Raw genomic sequence first — 16382 nt, 5'->3', positions numbered from 1 at the left:
ATCCACACTGGTTATAGTGGCTGTATAATTTAAAGATTATTTTGTTTAACTATCAGTTAAGATGGTTGTCAATATCTTATAGTCAACATTTAGAAAGGCAATGGGTCTGTAGGATTCTACATCTTCGTCTTTACCCTTTTTATATATTATAATTTTTCCAGATGCCCATTCCAGTGGAAGGTTAGCAGAGGTGTGCATTTTGTTTATTGCTCTGTTAGTGGTTCATGCAGGATATCCAAAAATTCTTTATAATGTTCTACACTGAGACCATCTGGCCCAAGGATTTTACCTGTTTTAAGTTGTTTAATGGCTTGACTCACTTGCTTACGTCTTGATCTAACCACTCTTTATCTTCTTCACTTAATGCAGGTATGTTTTCTTAGGATACATACATCTTGATGTTTTCTAGTCTGGATTCGGTGTGTTATATGATTGTAGTATTTATAAAATTGTTTAACTTACCATCCATTATTCTAATTGATGTTATCCTTGAATTATTCTTTCCTCTTTTAAATTTATTGGCCAGAATTCTTCCTGCTTTTTCTGCTCAAAATATCCTTGTCTCATATACATTATACTTTTATATACTCTATGAGTATCAATTATATCTATCTTCCTCACAACTTGGTTTCTCACAACTGAGCTGCTAAGGTTGATGTGTTTTTATATTCTCTCTCTCTATTTGGGTCAATGTCTGCCGAACATTTAAATTATTTCTTTTCTATGATATGCTGATGATCTGTCCCCTAATAAATGCCTCACTTGCACTCTATATTACAGTTGATTCATCCTCTGTGTGTTATCTGAATTGTTATGTTATTTATCTAGCTGTATTCTGATATTATCAGCTGTGGAGTCTTTCAATAATACTTCATTCAATCTCCACTGTTTTCTTATCCGAACACCACTCCACTCCAAAGATAATAGTATTGGATTAAGGTCCACAAATGTATTTCTACAAATCTGTGCATCCTGAATATACTTGACCTGTTTCTAATGTCTGATATTTTGGTTAATGTGCAGGATATGCATGGCAGACCAATCATAACATGTTGTGTGTGGTAGTAACTGGTTTCAACTGGCCTCAAAGAACATCAGTCAAGGGGTCAGCAGAATAATGGCCACATCAGTCCAGTAGACAGAAAATTAGAATAGGAAATATGCTTGCATATAATGGAAGCTCACCTGTACATGTGTTCATATAACTAGATATTAGTTACCCAATGTCATTTGATCGGTTTAGAAATACTGCAGAAAGGTGCAACCTTTATGCAGTGCTTTAAGGGAATGGTATGATTGGTGAAATAATATCACATGCTATTTTAAAACTGTATAAAAGACCCATGCAGACAGTGCCATGTTGCAGTCTTCACCACTTGTTCTGGTGAGGCTGACGCTGTGTACGCTTATATCGAATAAAGGCCTACTTTTTGCCTGAAGCCTATGTTCTCTAAATTCTTCAAGGAAGTCAAAGAACCCAAAATTCTGCATCATGTCTTCCATGGTAGCTATTACCAAGTTCATGTCTCCTCCAATAATCCATTCCTCATTTCCAAACTTGCACATGATTTTACTAACTTTACAGTAAAAAGCTTTCTGGTTCATATTGGAGCATAAGTATTTGCAGTATTAACTACTTGGTCAAATAGTTGGACTTTAATTAACACTCTTCTTCCTTGTTCATCCAATAGTCTTATTTTCTTCTCATTTATGTATATGACTGCGCCTCTTGATTTAGATGTTCCTGTTGATATAATTGCTTTCCCTAGTCTATTATCTTGCAAAAGATGTTCATATTTCTTTTGTGTGTTTTTTTAAAATCCTTTTGATTAATTTTCCAATGAAACATACTATAAATAAGCTCTTGTCTATACCTTACACGCTTAACATTCCAGCGCCATATACAGGGTCCCAAGAGGTGAACATGAAAACACTAATATATATTTATTAATCCCATATTTCATTTCTTATTACCTATTTTTATGATAAATGAGTTTCTGGAAGCATTATAGTATATCAGCCTTCTCTCTACATAATTTTAATAAAAACTTCCTTTTAACCAAGTTATTCTCAGGTGACAAGATATTAATCTGATTCATCTTGGAAAATGCTTTTTTATTTGTTAAGAATGAAATTAATAAAGTTGTAATATTCTCTGGCACAGAAAATGTTCAAGTCTGCTATTTATCTTCTGTCTTCTCTTCACTTTCTTTCTCTTCCTCTTTACCTAAGCCTATTCCTCCTGTTTGGTTTTTCAAAGATAAATACATCTTCAACCATTCTTCTATGTTTTTTATATTAAACAATCTCTTCCTATAATAACAGATTATTCTGAATGGAGATCCCCATCTATACTGTACATCCTCTTGTCTTAGCTTTTCTGTTAAGAATTTAAACATTTCTCTTTTTTTGCAAAGTTATAGGTGATATGTCAGGCAGAACAATCAGTTCTTTATTGTCTGAAATAACAGGGAGGGGAGGTTCTAATTGTTTTATTAAGTCTATTGATCACGCATCTCCAAACTTGATCGACATCTCTTTCCCACTTCCTTTCTTTAGCAATTGCTGAGTTTATTCCTTTTGCTGACTCTATTGGTTCTGTATTTTCTGGTCCTAAGGTCGTTATAAAGAGCTTTTCACAGCATTGCATTCCTAATTTCCAGCTGAACTGTCCACATCCTCAATTCTCCATTCTAGTTCTTCTATTTTTTGTTTCTCAGTTGCACTATTATATTCCAGAGCCTCTCTCTGTCCCCTCACCACCTTTATTTCTTGCTCAAGTAAATTTTGATTTCAATCCATTCATAGCCCTGACAGTCTGGGCAACTATTTCATTTTTCTGGTCTATGGCTTGCGGTCGGTGAATTAGATCGTTTTCTCCTCCAAGACATCCCTTGCACAACTCTGTTTTAAATCTTCTATTGTCACCACCATATCTCCTTTACTATACTAGTAATTTATACTGCCAATTATTTCTAAGGTTTTGCCAGCTTGCAGTTGTTAGCTTCCATTTTAAAAGGAAATAAGACAGTCAGTTCTAAGTTTGTTCGTTTGTTTACTAAATTTATATCCTACCCTTCCTCCTAAAGGAGCCCAAGGCATGTTTTGTCATCCTTAATCACCATTTCCACAACCTAACTCTTTACCCCTTTCAACACAGTGAATTGTTTTTACGCAGATGTAAATGTTCGAAATTCTCTCAGCTCCTGCTCAGATTAGCCCAGAGACATGAAAATTACATAATCTACCTGAAATTTGAATTAGAATAGCTAATTGGTTGCCTACACAATAGTTCCCCAATTGGCTTTTCAAAAAAAAGTTCTGCCTCTTGCCATTTCTGTGGTCCTGAAAGATATTGATCAGTCCACATGATATGGGGCTGTTCTCCAATACTGAAGGGGTTTTTTCCATATTAAAAGGCAAAACTATAGTTTCACAGGAGGTACTTGCTCCTTCAAACAACTGCCATTTTTCTCTTGCTGCCCCTTATGGCTTAAACCGTCTCCCAGAATGTCTCTATGGAACTACCACTCTTGTATACATCAAATCCCTTCTCAAAACTAATCTTTTCCACCAAACTTTAAGAACACCCTAAGCACAATTCCCTATTGTAACTAATTGTATAGCAGAAATAATTACATAGTATTTGCCCATTTATCCTCTCCTTTCTCCATTTCCTATTTTTAGATAGTCTTTAGCTATATAAAAAAACCCAATAAAATATTAAGTACATATTTGCTGGATTTAAATTTCTCTGCCATACTACCTGTGGAGGCTCAAATGCAAAATATATATTTGCATTTTACATTCAGGTTTTAAAAAATGAAAATAGCATAATCTGGAATAGGGACTGCTACAGGAATGGAGGAGAAATTTCTTTCCAATGGGGATATCCTCACTGTGCAAATTGCCCCTTCAGAGCAAGGGTTTTTCTCAGGATCACAAGAGGAGAGAATATTAAATTCCCCTTCCATGCCTGCAGTGATCTTGACAATAATCAGCTGCCCCCTCAACAGATGCTATTTGCATTGATTTTTTCAAAAATGTCTATAAATGCAAAGGTACATTTGAAGGTGCATTTAAAGTCATACCCATTTTGGCCCAATACAAGGGAAGCAGATGCACAGGTAAATGATGTTCATACAGGCTATCAGTTCTTGCACTACTGGGCTCCGATCCAGAGAAGGTCAGTCATTCTCATGTCCCATTACAATGGGACAAATAATTGACACTAACTGACCACTTAATTACGTTCAGAGGCCCTTTTCTCTGGGCTTCACAAAGCCATGACTTTTGTGATGGGTGTGCTTCCCCCCCCATCCTTTTCAAGAGCATATTCATAAGGTGATTCTACTCCTATGATCACTTCTGATCTTTAACATACTGAACATTCATCTCTTGTTCATGTTTTGTGTACTGAAGTATTCCTGTGAAAATCTGGAAGTGTCCACAATCTTGCTGACAAACCAGAGCTAAAGAGGGTTTCACTAGTTTCTGAAATTATGTGCTGTGTATTTTGACATTCATCAACCCCAACTCCTCTGTCCCAACACAATGTAACATATTGTTATTCTCTATGCAAAATCACCACTTGTAACCATACTACAGACTTGACTGCTTACATTAACTCCTTACCTATATCCTCATCAAATATAGATTTAGATTCCATCTTCTTTTTGGCACTCCTTTCTTTTGGTTTTACTGCGAGATCAGCAAAGATGTCAACATCATCATCATGATCATCAAACAGGATTGCCTTTGGCTCTTTTGCTTTGACAGGCACCTCAAGAGCTTCTGATGCAAATATATCACCCTTGAATAAAGGAAGAGAAGTTTCAGTATAGGGCAAGTCGGTGTAACCCCACATTTTCTCCTGACTTGGTGCTTGGTAATTGAGAAGGTGGCTGCTCTCATTCTTTGGCAACTAAGCCAGCTTTGTTTGATGTGTCCAGTGGCTAGAGTTTTGGACAGAACCTGGAAGACGCTGGGTGCAAGTCACAGCTTTGCCATGTACTCATTGGCAAAGCTCACATTAGCAAGCTACTCATATTTCGTAAGAATGGTACTAGTTCTGAGTAACAGGATCTCCCACCATTCCGGTAACAACAGTTGTGGGGTAAGCAGTGACAGTATGTGGTACTGTAAGCACGAAGCCCCAATGTGGTGCCCAAGGGCACCCTCAGGCACCCCACCTGGCACCTGCCAAGCCCCCTGCCCCTAATGGTGATGATAACACAAGTGTTTTGTCTGATTGAGGATATTTTGCCTGCTTTTATTGTTTGTGTTTTATTTTTGAGTGTTTTGCCTGTTTTTTTGGTATGTGTGTGTGCTCTGAGCATCACCCGTTTTTCTTCTTTGAAATGAGTGTTTTGTGGTGCCCATACCAGTTTCTCAGATTTCCAAATGTGCCCTAGGGTCCAATAAGGTTGGGGACCCTTGCTATAGGCAATGATGCAATTTATTTATTTATATTTATAAACTACCCTTCACTGGTCAACAATCCTAGGGCAGCTCACAACACAACAATTCAGTTCAAAAATCACAATAACCATTACAGTATAAAAATATAAAACAGACCAAAAATAAATTCCTCAAACACTCATAACACAGCAGGCAATAATTGGCAACTGGCCCCATTATCTAAACCCCACAAAAGCTGGGCAAAGAGATATGTGTTCAGTTGGTGCTGAAGGTAAAACTTGCACATCTCCTTTATTTTCAGTGAGGTTTATGAATTGTACTTTTATCTGGCTTTTACACATTTCTCTAGAGATGTGCAAATTTCCTCTTTATATGATATGCGGCAAATTTTTTAAAACAGTGATGTGAGCCAATGTTTTTTGTTCTTGCAAAAAAATTTAAAAAACAGTGCAAGTCACCAGGCTACCTCTGTATGTGATACCTGACTCAATTAGTTTTGCTCACAGGTGTTAGCAGTACAGTGTGGGATCTAGCCATGTGAAATTCTCTTCCCTGTAACTCCAGTAACATAAAGCAGCCCATTAGTAACGTTCAGAGCCTGTGTAAAAATTTTAAAGCATACTGCACATTTCATCTATACACATGCTGAACAAACAATAAAAGTAATGCCTCCTTTTTTGGGATCATCTGCAGGAGTGCTATTAGTTGTCCCCCATGTTACAGTTCAGCTAGAGCCCCATCTGCACTACACATTTAAAGCAGTATTATACTGCTTCAAACAGTGACAGCTTTCCCCAAAGAATCCTGGAAACGGTAGTTTGTTAAGGATGCTAAGAGTTATTAGGAGACTCCTATTCCCCTTACAGAGCTAGTTTCCAGAGGGAATTGTAGCTCTGCAAGCAGAATAGGCATCTAATAACTCTCAGCACCCTTAACAAACTAATTCTCAAGATTCTTTGGGGGAAACCATGACTATTTAAAGGTATACTGCAGATGGGACCTAGAAGTTGGATATTTAGTACTGCTAGTCCCATGTTGTAAAATAGAGACTCAACAGAGACTCAGTAGGCATCCTTGCTATTGACGTATTGACTTAACAGACATCTCTTGAAGTCCTTTTATGCCAATAGGCCTATGTACTTGTTTAAATTTTCTTGATTAGCCAGCCATTTTAATAACGGTTTGTTTTTTTTATGGTGGTTCATGTTTAATTGTACATATTGTACACCACTTTACATTTTACATGAGCTACAAACAGTAGGGAGCAACATCCCTATTTACTTCAAAGTTAGTTTCATCTCTGTCTCTGCAGAGGAAAAATATGTCTGTCTGTCATGTCAAATCTGTATCCATTCAGTAAGTGAGAGGGTTTTTTAGTCATCAAACCCAGGTCTAGATATTACCCAATATACAATTCACCCAGTGAATGGTCTGCAAACACCTGATGCTGCAACAACACTGAAATGAAGTAGGCATGGACCTAATGAGTAACCGGAAGGGAGACCATCAGGAGCTATAAATATACCTATTTAATTTTTTAAAAAAGCTTATTAATGAGAGAAGAAATGAGAATTAATGTGTCAAATTGTACTCAGGATTTGCTAAAAGTGTCATCCTATTTTCAAGGCTGGCCCTGCAAGGAAAGCCCACAGAGACTAGGTAAATACTTTACCAGCAAGGATGAGGTTAAGCATGCCTATGTCTCCTACATCCTTCCAGAGTTTATGTTGGATATGTGTGTACGTGCATATGTGCCTCACATGAGTGGAAGAGCTAAACTGCAGTTATGGGGTTAATCCAGCCAGGGAAAGAACCAAGGACGTTGGCTGGCAGCTGTGCCCAGCGAGGCCAGTCTTATCTACAAAAAGGCTGGAGAGAAACCGAAAGCTCTGTGGGGGAAGGAGTTCTTCCTAGGTGTTGTGATCGTAAAGGGAAAAGTCTTGTTTGCTGTTTTGCTGCCTTAATGTCCAAAGTAAAGGACTCTTAAACAAGTTCTCTGTCTGTGCTTGGATTTCTTGGACGTCTTGCTGTTCAACTGTAAAGAGCCGGCCACGCAATTCCACACACACCAACAGGGTTATGGGCCCAGATCCGGTGAACTTTACAGCGCAGTAAAGACTGATCTGATCCAAGACAGAGCTCAGGAAGGCAGCTTGATTGTGCCTTGAAGAGGTGAGCGGAAATGGCAGTGAATATGTCTGGAGGCATGCCAATGGAACGTCTTACGGAGACTAACTATGCCAGCTGGAAGCTACGGATGAGAGCGTTTCTGATTAAAGAAGACTTGTTTGAAGTTATCGACACCACCCCACCGGCGGCTCCTCAGGCGGCCTGGACGCGTAAGGATGAGAAGGCGCAGGCTTTTATTACTTTGGCACTTTCCGACTCTCAATTGCTCTACGTGCGAGATGAACCCACAGCAAAATGAATGTGGGATGTGTTACAAACTGTCCATGTGCAACAGACAGCGGGGAGCAAACTTTGCTTGGCGAGAAAGCTGTACCAGATGCGTCTAACTGAGGAGAGCACCATGACCGAGCATCTAACAGAGTTCAGACGTTTGTTTGCAGAATTGGAGGACAGAGGGATGGAGCATAGCACCCTTCAGAAGGTGTACATAGTTTTGGCTTCACTTGACGAATCCTGGAATAATCTCGTGATGTCCATGGAGGCTATGCCAGACGGAGGTCTGAATTTGGACTTTGTGGAGGAAAAACTGAACCAAGAATGGCAAAGGAGACAGGAGAAGCAGAGAACTGAGCTGAAGGAAGCTGTCAGAAGCAAGCAGTCTAACTACAAGCAGCAGCAAGGGCTGAAATCCTGTTATTTTTGTGGAGCACGGGGTCATATACAAAGGAACTGTGCAGCCAGGCGGAAAAGCAGAGACTGTGGCTGGAAGCAGTCAAGTGTGAACTTTGTCAGCGCAGAGAAGCCTCAAACTATCAATACGCGATGGGTGTGTGACAGTGGTGTGTCCCACTGTCTTTTAAAGGACCGAAGCCTGTTTCACACGTCAAAAGCAGTAAAAGACTCTGTGTTATTAGCGGACGGATCCAGGAGAGACGTTTTGGCACATGGCACGGTGAAGTTAGGTAAAATGGGAATCCTGACGGACGTTCTGTATGTACCCCAATTAGCTAGTAATATTCTATCTGTGAAGAAGTTAGTGGATATTGGTTATACTGTGACATTTGATAAGGAGAAATGTATTGTGCAAAAAGGGGGTGAGGTCTGCATGCAAGGGTGCCTAACAGATTCACAGTTCATAATACAGAGTGAGCATGCAGAGTGTGCTGCATTGAGTGCACAGAGACAGACACATAACGGCTGTGTGCATGATTGGCATAGAAGGTTGGGACATGCCAACTATGAGACAATTAAGAAAACCCCTATGTATAGCGAAAACATGAAATTGACAGACTGTGGGCAACTGATGGATTGTGATGCCTGTTGTAAAGCGAAGGCGACAGTTGCACCCATTAGGAAAGAAACAGAATGCACCACAACCGCTCCCTATCAATTGATTCATGTTGATCTGTCAGGGCCGATACAGAGTTCACGAGGGGGTGCTAAATACTTTATGGTCGTGGTTGATGATTTTTATTTAAAATATTTCTGTCCCACCTTTCTACCACTCACAATTCAACCATACACAGTAATTAAGAACATAAGAAGAGCTTGCTGGATCAGGCCAGTGGCCCATCTAGTCCAGCATCCTGTTCTCACAGTGGCCAACCAGGTGCCTAGGGGAAGCCTGCAAGCAGGACCCGAGTGCAAGAACACTCTCCCCTCCTGAGGCTTCCGGCAACTGGTTTTCAGAAGCATGCTGCCTCTGACAAGGGTGGCAGAGCACAGCCATCACGGCTAGTAGCCACTGATAGCCCTGTCCTCCATGAATTTGTCTAATCTTCTTTTAAAGCCATCCAAGCTGGTGGCCATTACTGCATCTTGTGGGAGCAAATTCCATAGTTTGACTATGCGCTGAGTAAAGAAGTACTTCATTTTGTCTGTCCTGAATCTTCCAACATTCAGCTTCTTTGAATGTTCACGAATTCTAGTATTATGAGAGAGGGAGAAGAACTTTTCTCTATCCACTTTCTCAATGCCATGCATAATTTTATACACTTCTATCATGTCTCCTCTGACCCGCCTTTTCTCTAAACTAAAAAGCCCCAAATGCTGCAACCTTTCCTCATAAGGGAGTCGCTCCATCCCCTTGATCATTCTGGTTGCCCTCTTCTGAACCTTTTCCAACTCTAGAATATTCTTTTTGAGATGAGGCGACCAGAACTGTACACAGTATTCCAAATGCGGCCGCACCATAGATTTATACAACGGCATTATGATATCGGCTGTTTTATTTTCAATACCTTTCCTAATTATCCCTAGCATGGAATTTGCCTTTTTCACAGCTGACGCACACTGGGTCAACATTTTCATCGTGCTGTCCACTACAACCCCGAGGTCTCTCTCCTGGTCGGTCACCGCCAGTTCAGATCCCATGAGCGTATATGTGAAATTAAGATTTTTTGCTCCAATATGCATAATTTTACACTTGTTTATATTGAATTGCATTTGCCATTTTTCCGCCCATTCACTCAGTTTGGAGAGGTCTTTTTGGAGCTCTTCACAATCCCTTTTTGTTTTAACAACCCTGAACAATTTAGTGTCGTTGGCAAACTTGGCCACTTCACTGCTCACTCCTAATTCTAGGTCATTAATGAACAAGTTGAAAAGTACAGGTCCCAATACCAATCCTTGAGAGACTCCACTTTCTACAGCCCTCCATTGGGAGAACTGTCCATTTATTCCTACTCTCTGCTTTCTGCTTCTTAACCAATTCCTTATCCACAAGAGGACCTCTCCTCTTATTCCATGACTGCTAAGCTTCCTCAGAAGTCTTTGGTGAGGTACCTTGTCAAATGCTTTTTGAAAGTCTAAGTACACTATGTCCAGTGGATCCCCTGTATCTATATGCTTGTTGACACTCTCAAAGAATTCTAATAGGTTACTGAGACAGGACTTTCCCTTCCAGAAGCCATGCTGGCTCTGCTTCAGCAAAGCTTGTTCTTCTATGTACTTAGTTAATCTAGCTTTAATAATACTTTCTACCAGTTTTCCAGGGACAGAAGTTAAGCTAACTGGCCTGTAATTTCCGGGATCCCCTCTGGGTCCCTTTTTGAAGATTGGTGTTACATTTGCCACTTTCCAGTCCTCAGGCATGGAGGAGGACCCGAGGGACAAGTTACATATTTTAGTTAGCAGATCAGCAATTTCACATTTGAGTTCGAGAACTCTCGGGTGGATGCCATCCGGGCCCGGTGATTTGTCAGTTTTTATATTGTCCATTAAGCCTAGAACTTCCTCTCTCGTTACCACTATTTGTCTCAGTTCCTCAGAATCCCTTCCTGCAAATGTTAGTTCAGGTTCAGGGATCTGCCCTATATCTTCCACTGTGAAGACAGATGCAAAGAATTCATTTAGCTTCTCTGCAATCTCCTTATCGTTCTTTAGTACACCTTTGACTCCCTTATCATCCAAGGGTCCAATCGCCTCCCTAGATGGTCTCCTGCTTTGAATGTATTTATAGAATTTTTTGTTGTTGGTTTTTATGTCCTTAGCAATGTGCTCCTCAAATTCTTTTTTAGCATCCCTTATTGTCTTCTTGCATTTCTTTTGCCAGAGTTTGTGTGTCTTTTATTTTCTGAAGGAAGACATTTTGCCTCTAAGAGCTTCCTTGACTTTGCTCGTTAACCATGCTGGCATCTTCTTGGCCCTGGCGGTACCTTTTCTGATCTGCGGTATGCACTCCAGTTGAGCTTCTAATGTAGTGTTTTTAAACAACTTCCAAGCATTTTCGAGTGATGTGACCCTCTGGACTTTGTTTTTCAGGTTTCTTTTTACCAATCCCCTCATTTTTGTGAAGTTTCCTCTTTTGAAGTCAAATGTGACTGTGTTGGATTTTCTTCGCAATTGGCCATTTACATGTATGTTTAATTTAATAGCACTATGGTCACTGCTCCCAATCGGTTTGACAACACTTACATCTCGCACTAGGTCCCGGTCCCCACTGAGGATTAAGGCGAGGTTTGCCGTCCCTCTGATCGGTTCCATGACCAACTTGTCTAGGGAATAGTCATTTAGAATATCTAGAAATCTTGCTTCTTTGTCATGACTGGAACACAGGCAATACCTGCAGTCTGTCTCAAAGGCTGTTCAGGACAAGATGGTTTTGAGAAGTCTCCATCAGTGAGGGAGCAGAGTGGGCTTCTTGGGGTAGGGTATTCTAAAGCCTGGGGGCCATGGGCAAAGAGGCCATCTCCCACATGCCTACCAATCTAACATCTTTCATTCCAGGCATGCAGAGGAGACCAGAGCCAGATGATCTTAAATCACAGGCAGTTATATATGAGCGTACATTGATCCAAGGCCATTCAGCACTTTGAACTGGGCCCAGAAACAAATTGGGAGCTAGTGCAGGCAACAAAGCACAGATATGATCCCTACACCATGATCCAGTTAGCATTTTGGCTGTGCATTTTGAACCAACTTCAATTTCTGAACCATTTTCAAAGGCAGCCCCACAAAGAAGGCATTACAGTAATCAAACCTTAACGGCACCAGCGCATGTGCCACTGTGGCCATGTCAACTGCTTCCAGGAACAGGCGCAGCTTGTAGACCAGTTTGAGTTGGACAAAATCACTCCTGGCTACCGCAGTCATCTAATATTCAAGCAGCAGGGTAGGGTCCAGTACTCCAAACTGTGGATCTGCTCCTTCAAGGGGAGTGCAACCCTGTCCAGAATGGGTTGCAGCCCTATCACTGGCGCAGCTTTCCTCTTGACCAGCAACACGTCCATCTTGTCTGGATTAAGTTTCAGTTTGTTAGCCTTCAAAGGCTTCAGGCACCAGTTTAGGATGAGCACTCTCTCCCCGCAATCAGGTAGTAAAGAGAAATAGAGTTGTGTGTCATCACAGTATTGATGACATTGTACTCCAAGTCTCTGGATGACCTCTCCCAGCGGCTTCATGTAGATGTTAAAAAGCATGGGAGACAGGATGGAACCTGCAGGACCCTGTAGGCCAGCAGCATCTTCTGGGACCTGTCCGTCAGGTAGGAATGGAGCTAATATAAAACAGTGCCTCTTAATCCCATCCAAGCTTGAGGGCCCCTGAGGTTGACAGTTGATGGTACTGAAAGCTGCCAAGAGGTACAGCAACCAACAGGGATGTACTCCTCCTGTCTGATGCCAGGCAATCATCAAGCAGGGGGACCAAGGCAATCTCAGTCCCATAACCAGGCCTGAAGCCTGACCATCATCCCATTTTAAAATATGACATCATGGTCTTTTATTAGTTACTTATCTACAGAGGAATTCATGTAGCAAGTTGTTTCCCCGCTATTGTCCATGCTTTTAGAGTTGCTAAGCCAGGAATGGAGAATCTGTAGCCCTCCAGAAGTTGTTTGACTCTATCAGCCGCAACCAGCATGGCCAGCCATCAGGGATGATTGGAAATGAAGCTCAACATCTGGAAGGTGACACATTCCACATTCCTGTGCTGAGTACAAAAGAACAGGATCCAGTTCTGAAGGAACAAGTTTCCAATATACTGATATTGGCAGGAAGGTTGGACTAGATGACCCATTTCAATTTGGGCTCAGGTCTGGCTATGGAACTGAATCATCCTTGGTCACCCTGATGGATGATCTTTTTTGGAAGGACAGGAGGAGTGCGACCATGTTATTCTTACTTGATCTTTCAGTGGGTTTTTATACCATTGACCACTGTGTCCTTCTTAGCTGACTTGGTGAAATGAGCATTGAAGGCACTGTTTGATAGTGGTTCCAATCCTATCTCCAGGGCCAGTTTCAGAGAATAGCATTGGGTGATTGTCTTTTACCCTCCTGGCAGTTGTGGGGTGCCACAGGGTACCATCTTGTCCCCAATCCTATTTAACATCTATATGAAGCTGTTGGAGCAGTCATTAGGAGATTTGGGGCAAGATATCATCAGTATACTGATGATAATCAGCTGTGTTTATTGGTAACATCTGAATCAGAAAGGGCCATGCATGCCCTAGACTCAGCAGTGACCTGGATAACAGCCAACAAGCTGACTCTGAATCCTAGCAAGGTAGAGGTGCTGTGAGTAGGTGGTTCCTGAGTCTGGATAACTGGCCAATTGTCTGCTTTGGATGGGGTCATACTCCTTCTGAAAGAGCAGGTTCGTAGCCTGGGAGTATTCCTGGATCCAACTTTGTTGTTAGAGGTCCAGGTGACCTCACTGGCTAGGAGTGCCTTTTACCAGCTTCAGTTGGTAAGACAGCTGCAGCCATTTCTGGACTGGGATAGCCTGGCCACTGTCACCCATGCACTAGAAATCTCCAGGCTGGATTACTGTAATGGACTCAATGTGGGGTTGCCCTTGAGGTTGGTCTGGAAGCTGCAGCTAATGCAAAATGAGGCAGCACAACTGCTTACTGGGGCAGGATATCACTAACATATCACCCTGTTGCTGAATGAACTGCACTGGATGCCAGTCAGTTATTAGACTAAGTTCAAGGAGCTGGTTTTGATGTATCAAGCTCTATATAGCTTGGGACCAGGATACCTGAAAAAAGTCTCACCCTTTATGTAGCCAGTCGATCACTGTGATCACAGTGAGGGCCTCCTGCAGATACCACCTCACCAAGAGGTCCAACATAGGAAGCAGACCTTCAGTTTTGTGGCACCTACCCTTTGGAATTCCCTCCCTTTAAATATTAGAGAGGCCCCATCTCCATTGTCTTTCCACCACATGCTGAAGACATTCCTTTCAACAAGCCTCTTAAGTAGATACCTTATCCCAATCTGTATCTGTACTGTAATTGTTTTTAAGGGTTTTTTTTAAGGATTTTGTGTGTGTTTTGCCTCTGTTGTTTGCTGCTCTGGGTTCCCTTTGGGAAGAAGGGCGAGATATAAATATAACAACTACTACTCCCAAGATCCCTTCAAACTCTAACATTCTATGTTTCTACTGTATATTACCTCAAAAATATCCTGGATTGGAGGGTCCTGATTAGACTGAGCAATTGATTTGGGATCTTTTCTCTTCACAGTTTTTTTACTAGTGGTGAACAGATCCTCTTCATCCTCCAAGCACGGAGCAGGGTCAGGTTTCTTTGAAAGCTTTCCAGCATGGAAGTGACCTTCACAATTTGCACCATCCAACGCCAATGGAACAGATAACCACTCTCCACCTTTGGGGACCTGGCTAATTAGGCTCTCTGTTTTCTCTTTTTCCTTTGGTCTCAAGGCCACTTTAGATGCTACACTGTTAGCAAAAATATCATTCGACTCAAAGAGATCTTGTACATCAGATTGGGGTTTTGATTTTGAGACAGGGCTACCATCATGCAGCTGGTCACTGCTGTTTATTGGTAGAGGCAGAGGATTGGTAAATTTTTCAGTGTTTTCCTTTCTACACAGTTCTCTCTTGTAGGGATACAATATGGCTGGTGGCACAGAGCTTTCCTTTAACGGAGCCAGGAATGGGTCCTCAGAAATGCTCATTTCATTCTTGTTAGACTCTTGAGCAACTAGGCGCCTGGCAGTTCTGGTAGGTGGCCTTCGTTTCCCAGTCATCTTGATTCTGCCCTGAAATTACAATAAAGTAAAGGTGACATCAGGAAACAAAATGACAAGCAAGTGAACTTACATTTCAAATAGTACTGGGGGCAGGCAACACTACACTTTTTAAAAAAGGAGTAACACATAGACTGAAAGTGGTGCCCATTTGCTTCGTTTTGGTCAATGACCATCAGCATAAAATAAAGTCTTTTACAAAATCTGTGTTAGGGAACGTTTCTGAGCTGTCTATTATATGATGCTCCTTAAAAAACCATCTTGCCAGGGCTGAACAACTGACATAGCCAGACAGCAGCTTTTGACAGAGCTCTGTGGAGTCCATTATCATAATCAATTACACACCCTTTACCCAAAGATTCCATGGTGGGTTACAACAATTTAAAAACTCTTTTTCTGACAGGACAGGGGTTATTCAGCAGCTCAATGAGATCCTTAGTGCTGGCCCCAGAGGACCCTGTCTGCTCCCCAAGGTCCTTGGTCTGTGGGGTGTCCAGTTTGAGGATTCCAAGTCTGGTACCGAGTCATGACTGGCCATGACACCACATACCAGTTTTACTATGGTGAAAATCACCAGCAGACAACATTGCCTACAGCTAATATAAGTTGGTTGTCAGGAAACCATTTGCTTCAAGTAGGCTTTCTCCCCAGTTGAAGCCATAGAGGAGTGGGAAGGACGTCTGTGGAGGACTTCAGAGCACCCATGTCTGAGGCTAGAGTTTGGTCCCTTCATCTGACTCATGCAAAATCAGAAAAGGAGAGAAAATGAAATATTTCTCTCTGCTTTTTTCCTCTTTTCCCATCTAATTGTACAGAGATGTCTTTCATGATAGCATATTTGATTCTCTGAATTAGCTGGTAATCTAGATTGGCTGCTGAAGTGCTGGGAGTGGGCCCAATCTGGCAAGGGAGCTCCCAGAGTCCACAGAAATATAGCTTGCTGTTCTTTCCTGATTGGAAATATTGCCCCATGTTGCAACTTGGTGGATTGTGGGATTAGTATCGGGTATTTAAATGTATGTATTCCAAATGGCACCAGACACTATTAGATAAATTGCCCTCTGCTGCCATCTAGTGGCCTGTGAGGATGACACCCTTCATTCCAAACGGCAGGAAACCACAAACTCCTCAGATTTTCTGCTTTGTAGAGATGATACAAGGGGGGAGTCTAGAAGCCAAAGACCAAGCACTGCAGCTATGAGTGATTGCTCTGTTCAGTTAATATGTTGCACAGAGAAGGGCCTGGCTTTCTGTATTGGAGTCATCTGCCCTGAGTTCCCTCTGCTGCCTGTGAGTGGCAACTGCGCAGAGTTATTTTTCTCTCTCTTCCAGTCGT

General features: G+C 41.6%; 1 protein-coding gene across 4 annotated transcripts in view; it reads right to left on the bottom strand.

Moving 5' to 3' along the window:
- LOC133388690 (WASH complex subunit 2A-like) overlaps positions 1-16382 on the bottom strand; it is a 258757-nt gene that overhangs the window by 4364 nt on the left and 238011 nt on the right. For all 4 annotated transcript variants that reach the window (XM_061634772.1, XM_061634771.1, XM_061634773.1 and 1 more), the window contains 2 exons: positions 14450-15058; positions 4636-4813 (listed from right to left, as the gene is read on the bottom strand). In XM_061634772.1, coding sequence (XP_061490756.1) covers positions 4636-4813; positions 14450-15058 — 787 coding nt within the window. The remainder of the gene's footprint in view (positions 1-4635; positions 4814-14449; positions 15059-16382) is intronic.

The sequence above is a fragment of the Rhineura floridana genome, chromosome 7 (genome assembly GCF_030035675.1).
Source record: "Rhineura floridana isolate rRhiFlo1 chromosome 7, rRhiFlo1.hap2, whole genome shotgun sequence".
In the NCBI taxonomy this organism is placed as follows: Eukaryota; Metazoa; Chordata; class Lepidosauria; order Squamata; family Rhineuridae; genus Rhineura; species Rhineura floridana.
This window is presented reverse-complemented; position numbering and strand designations above follow the sequence as displayed.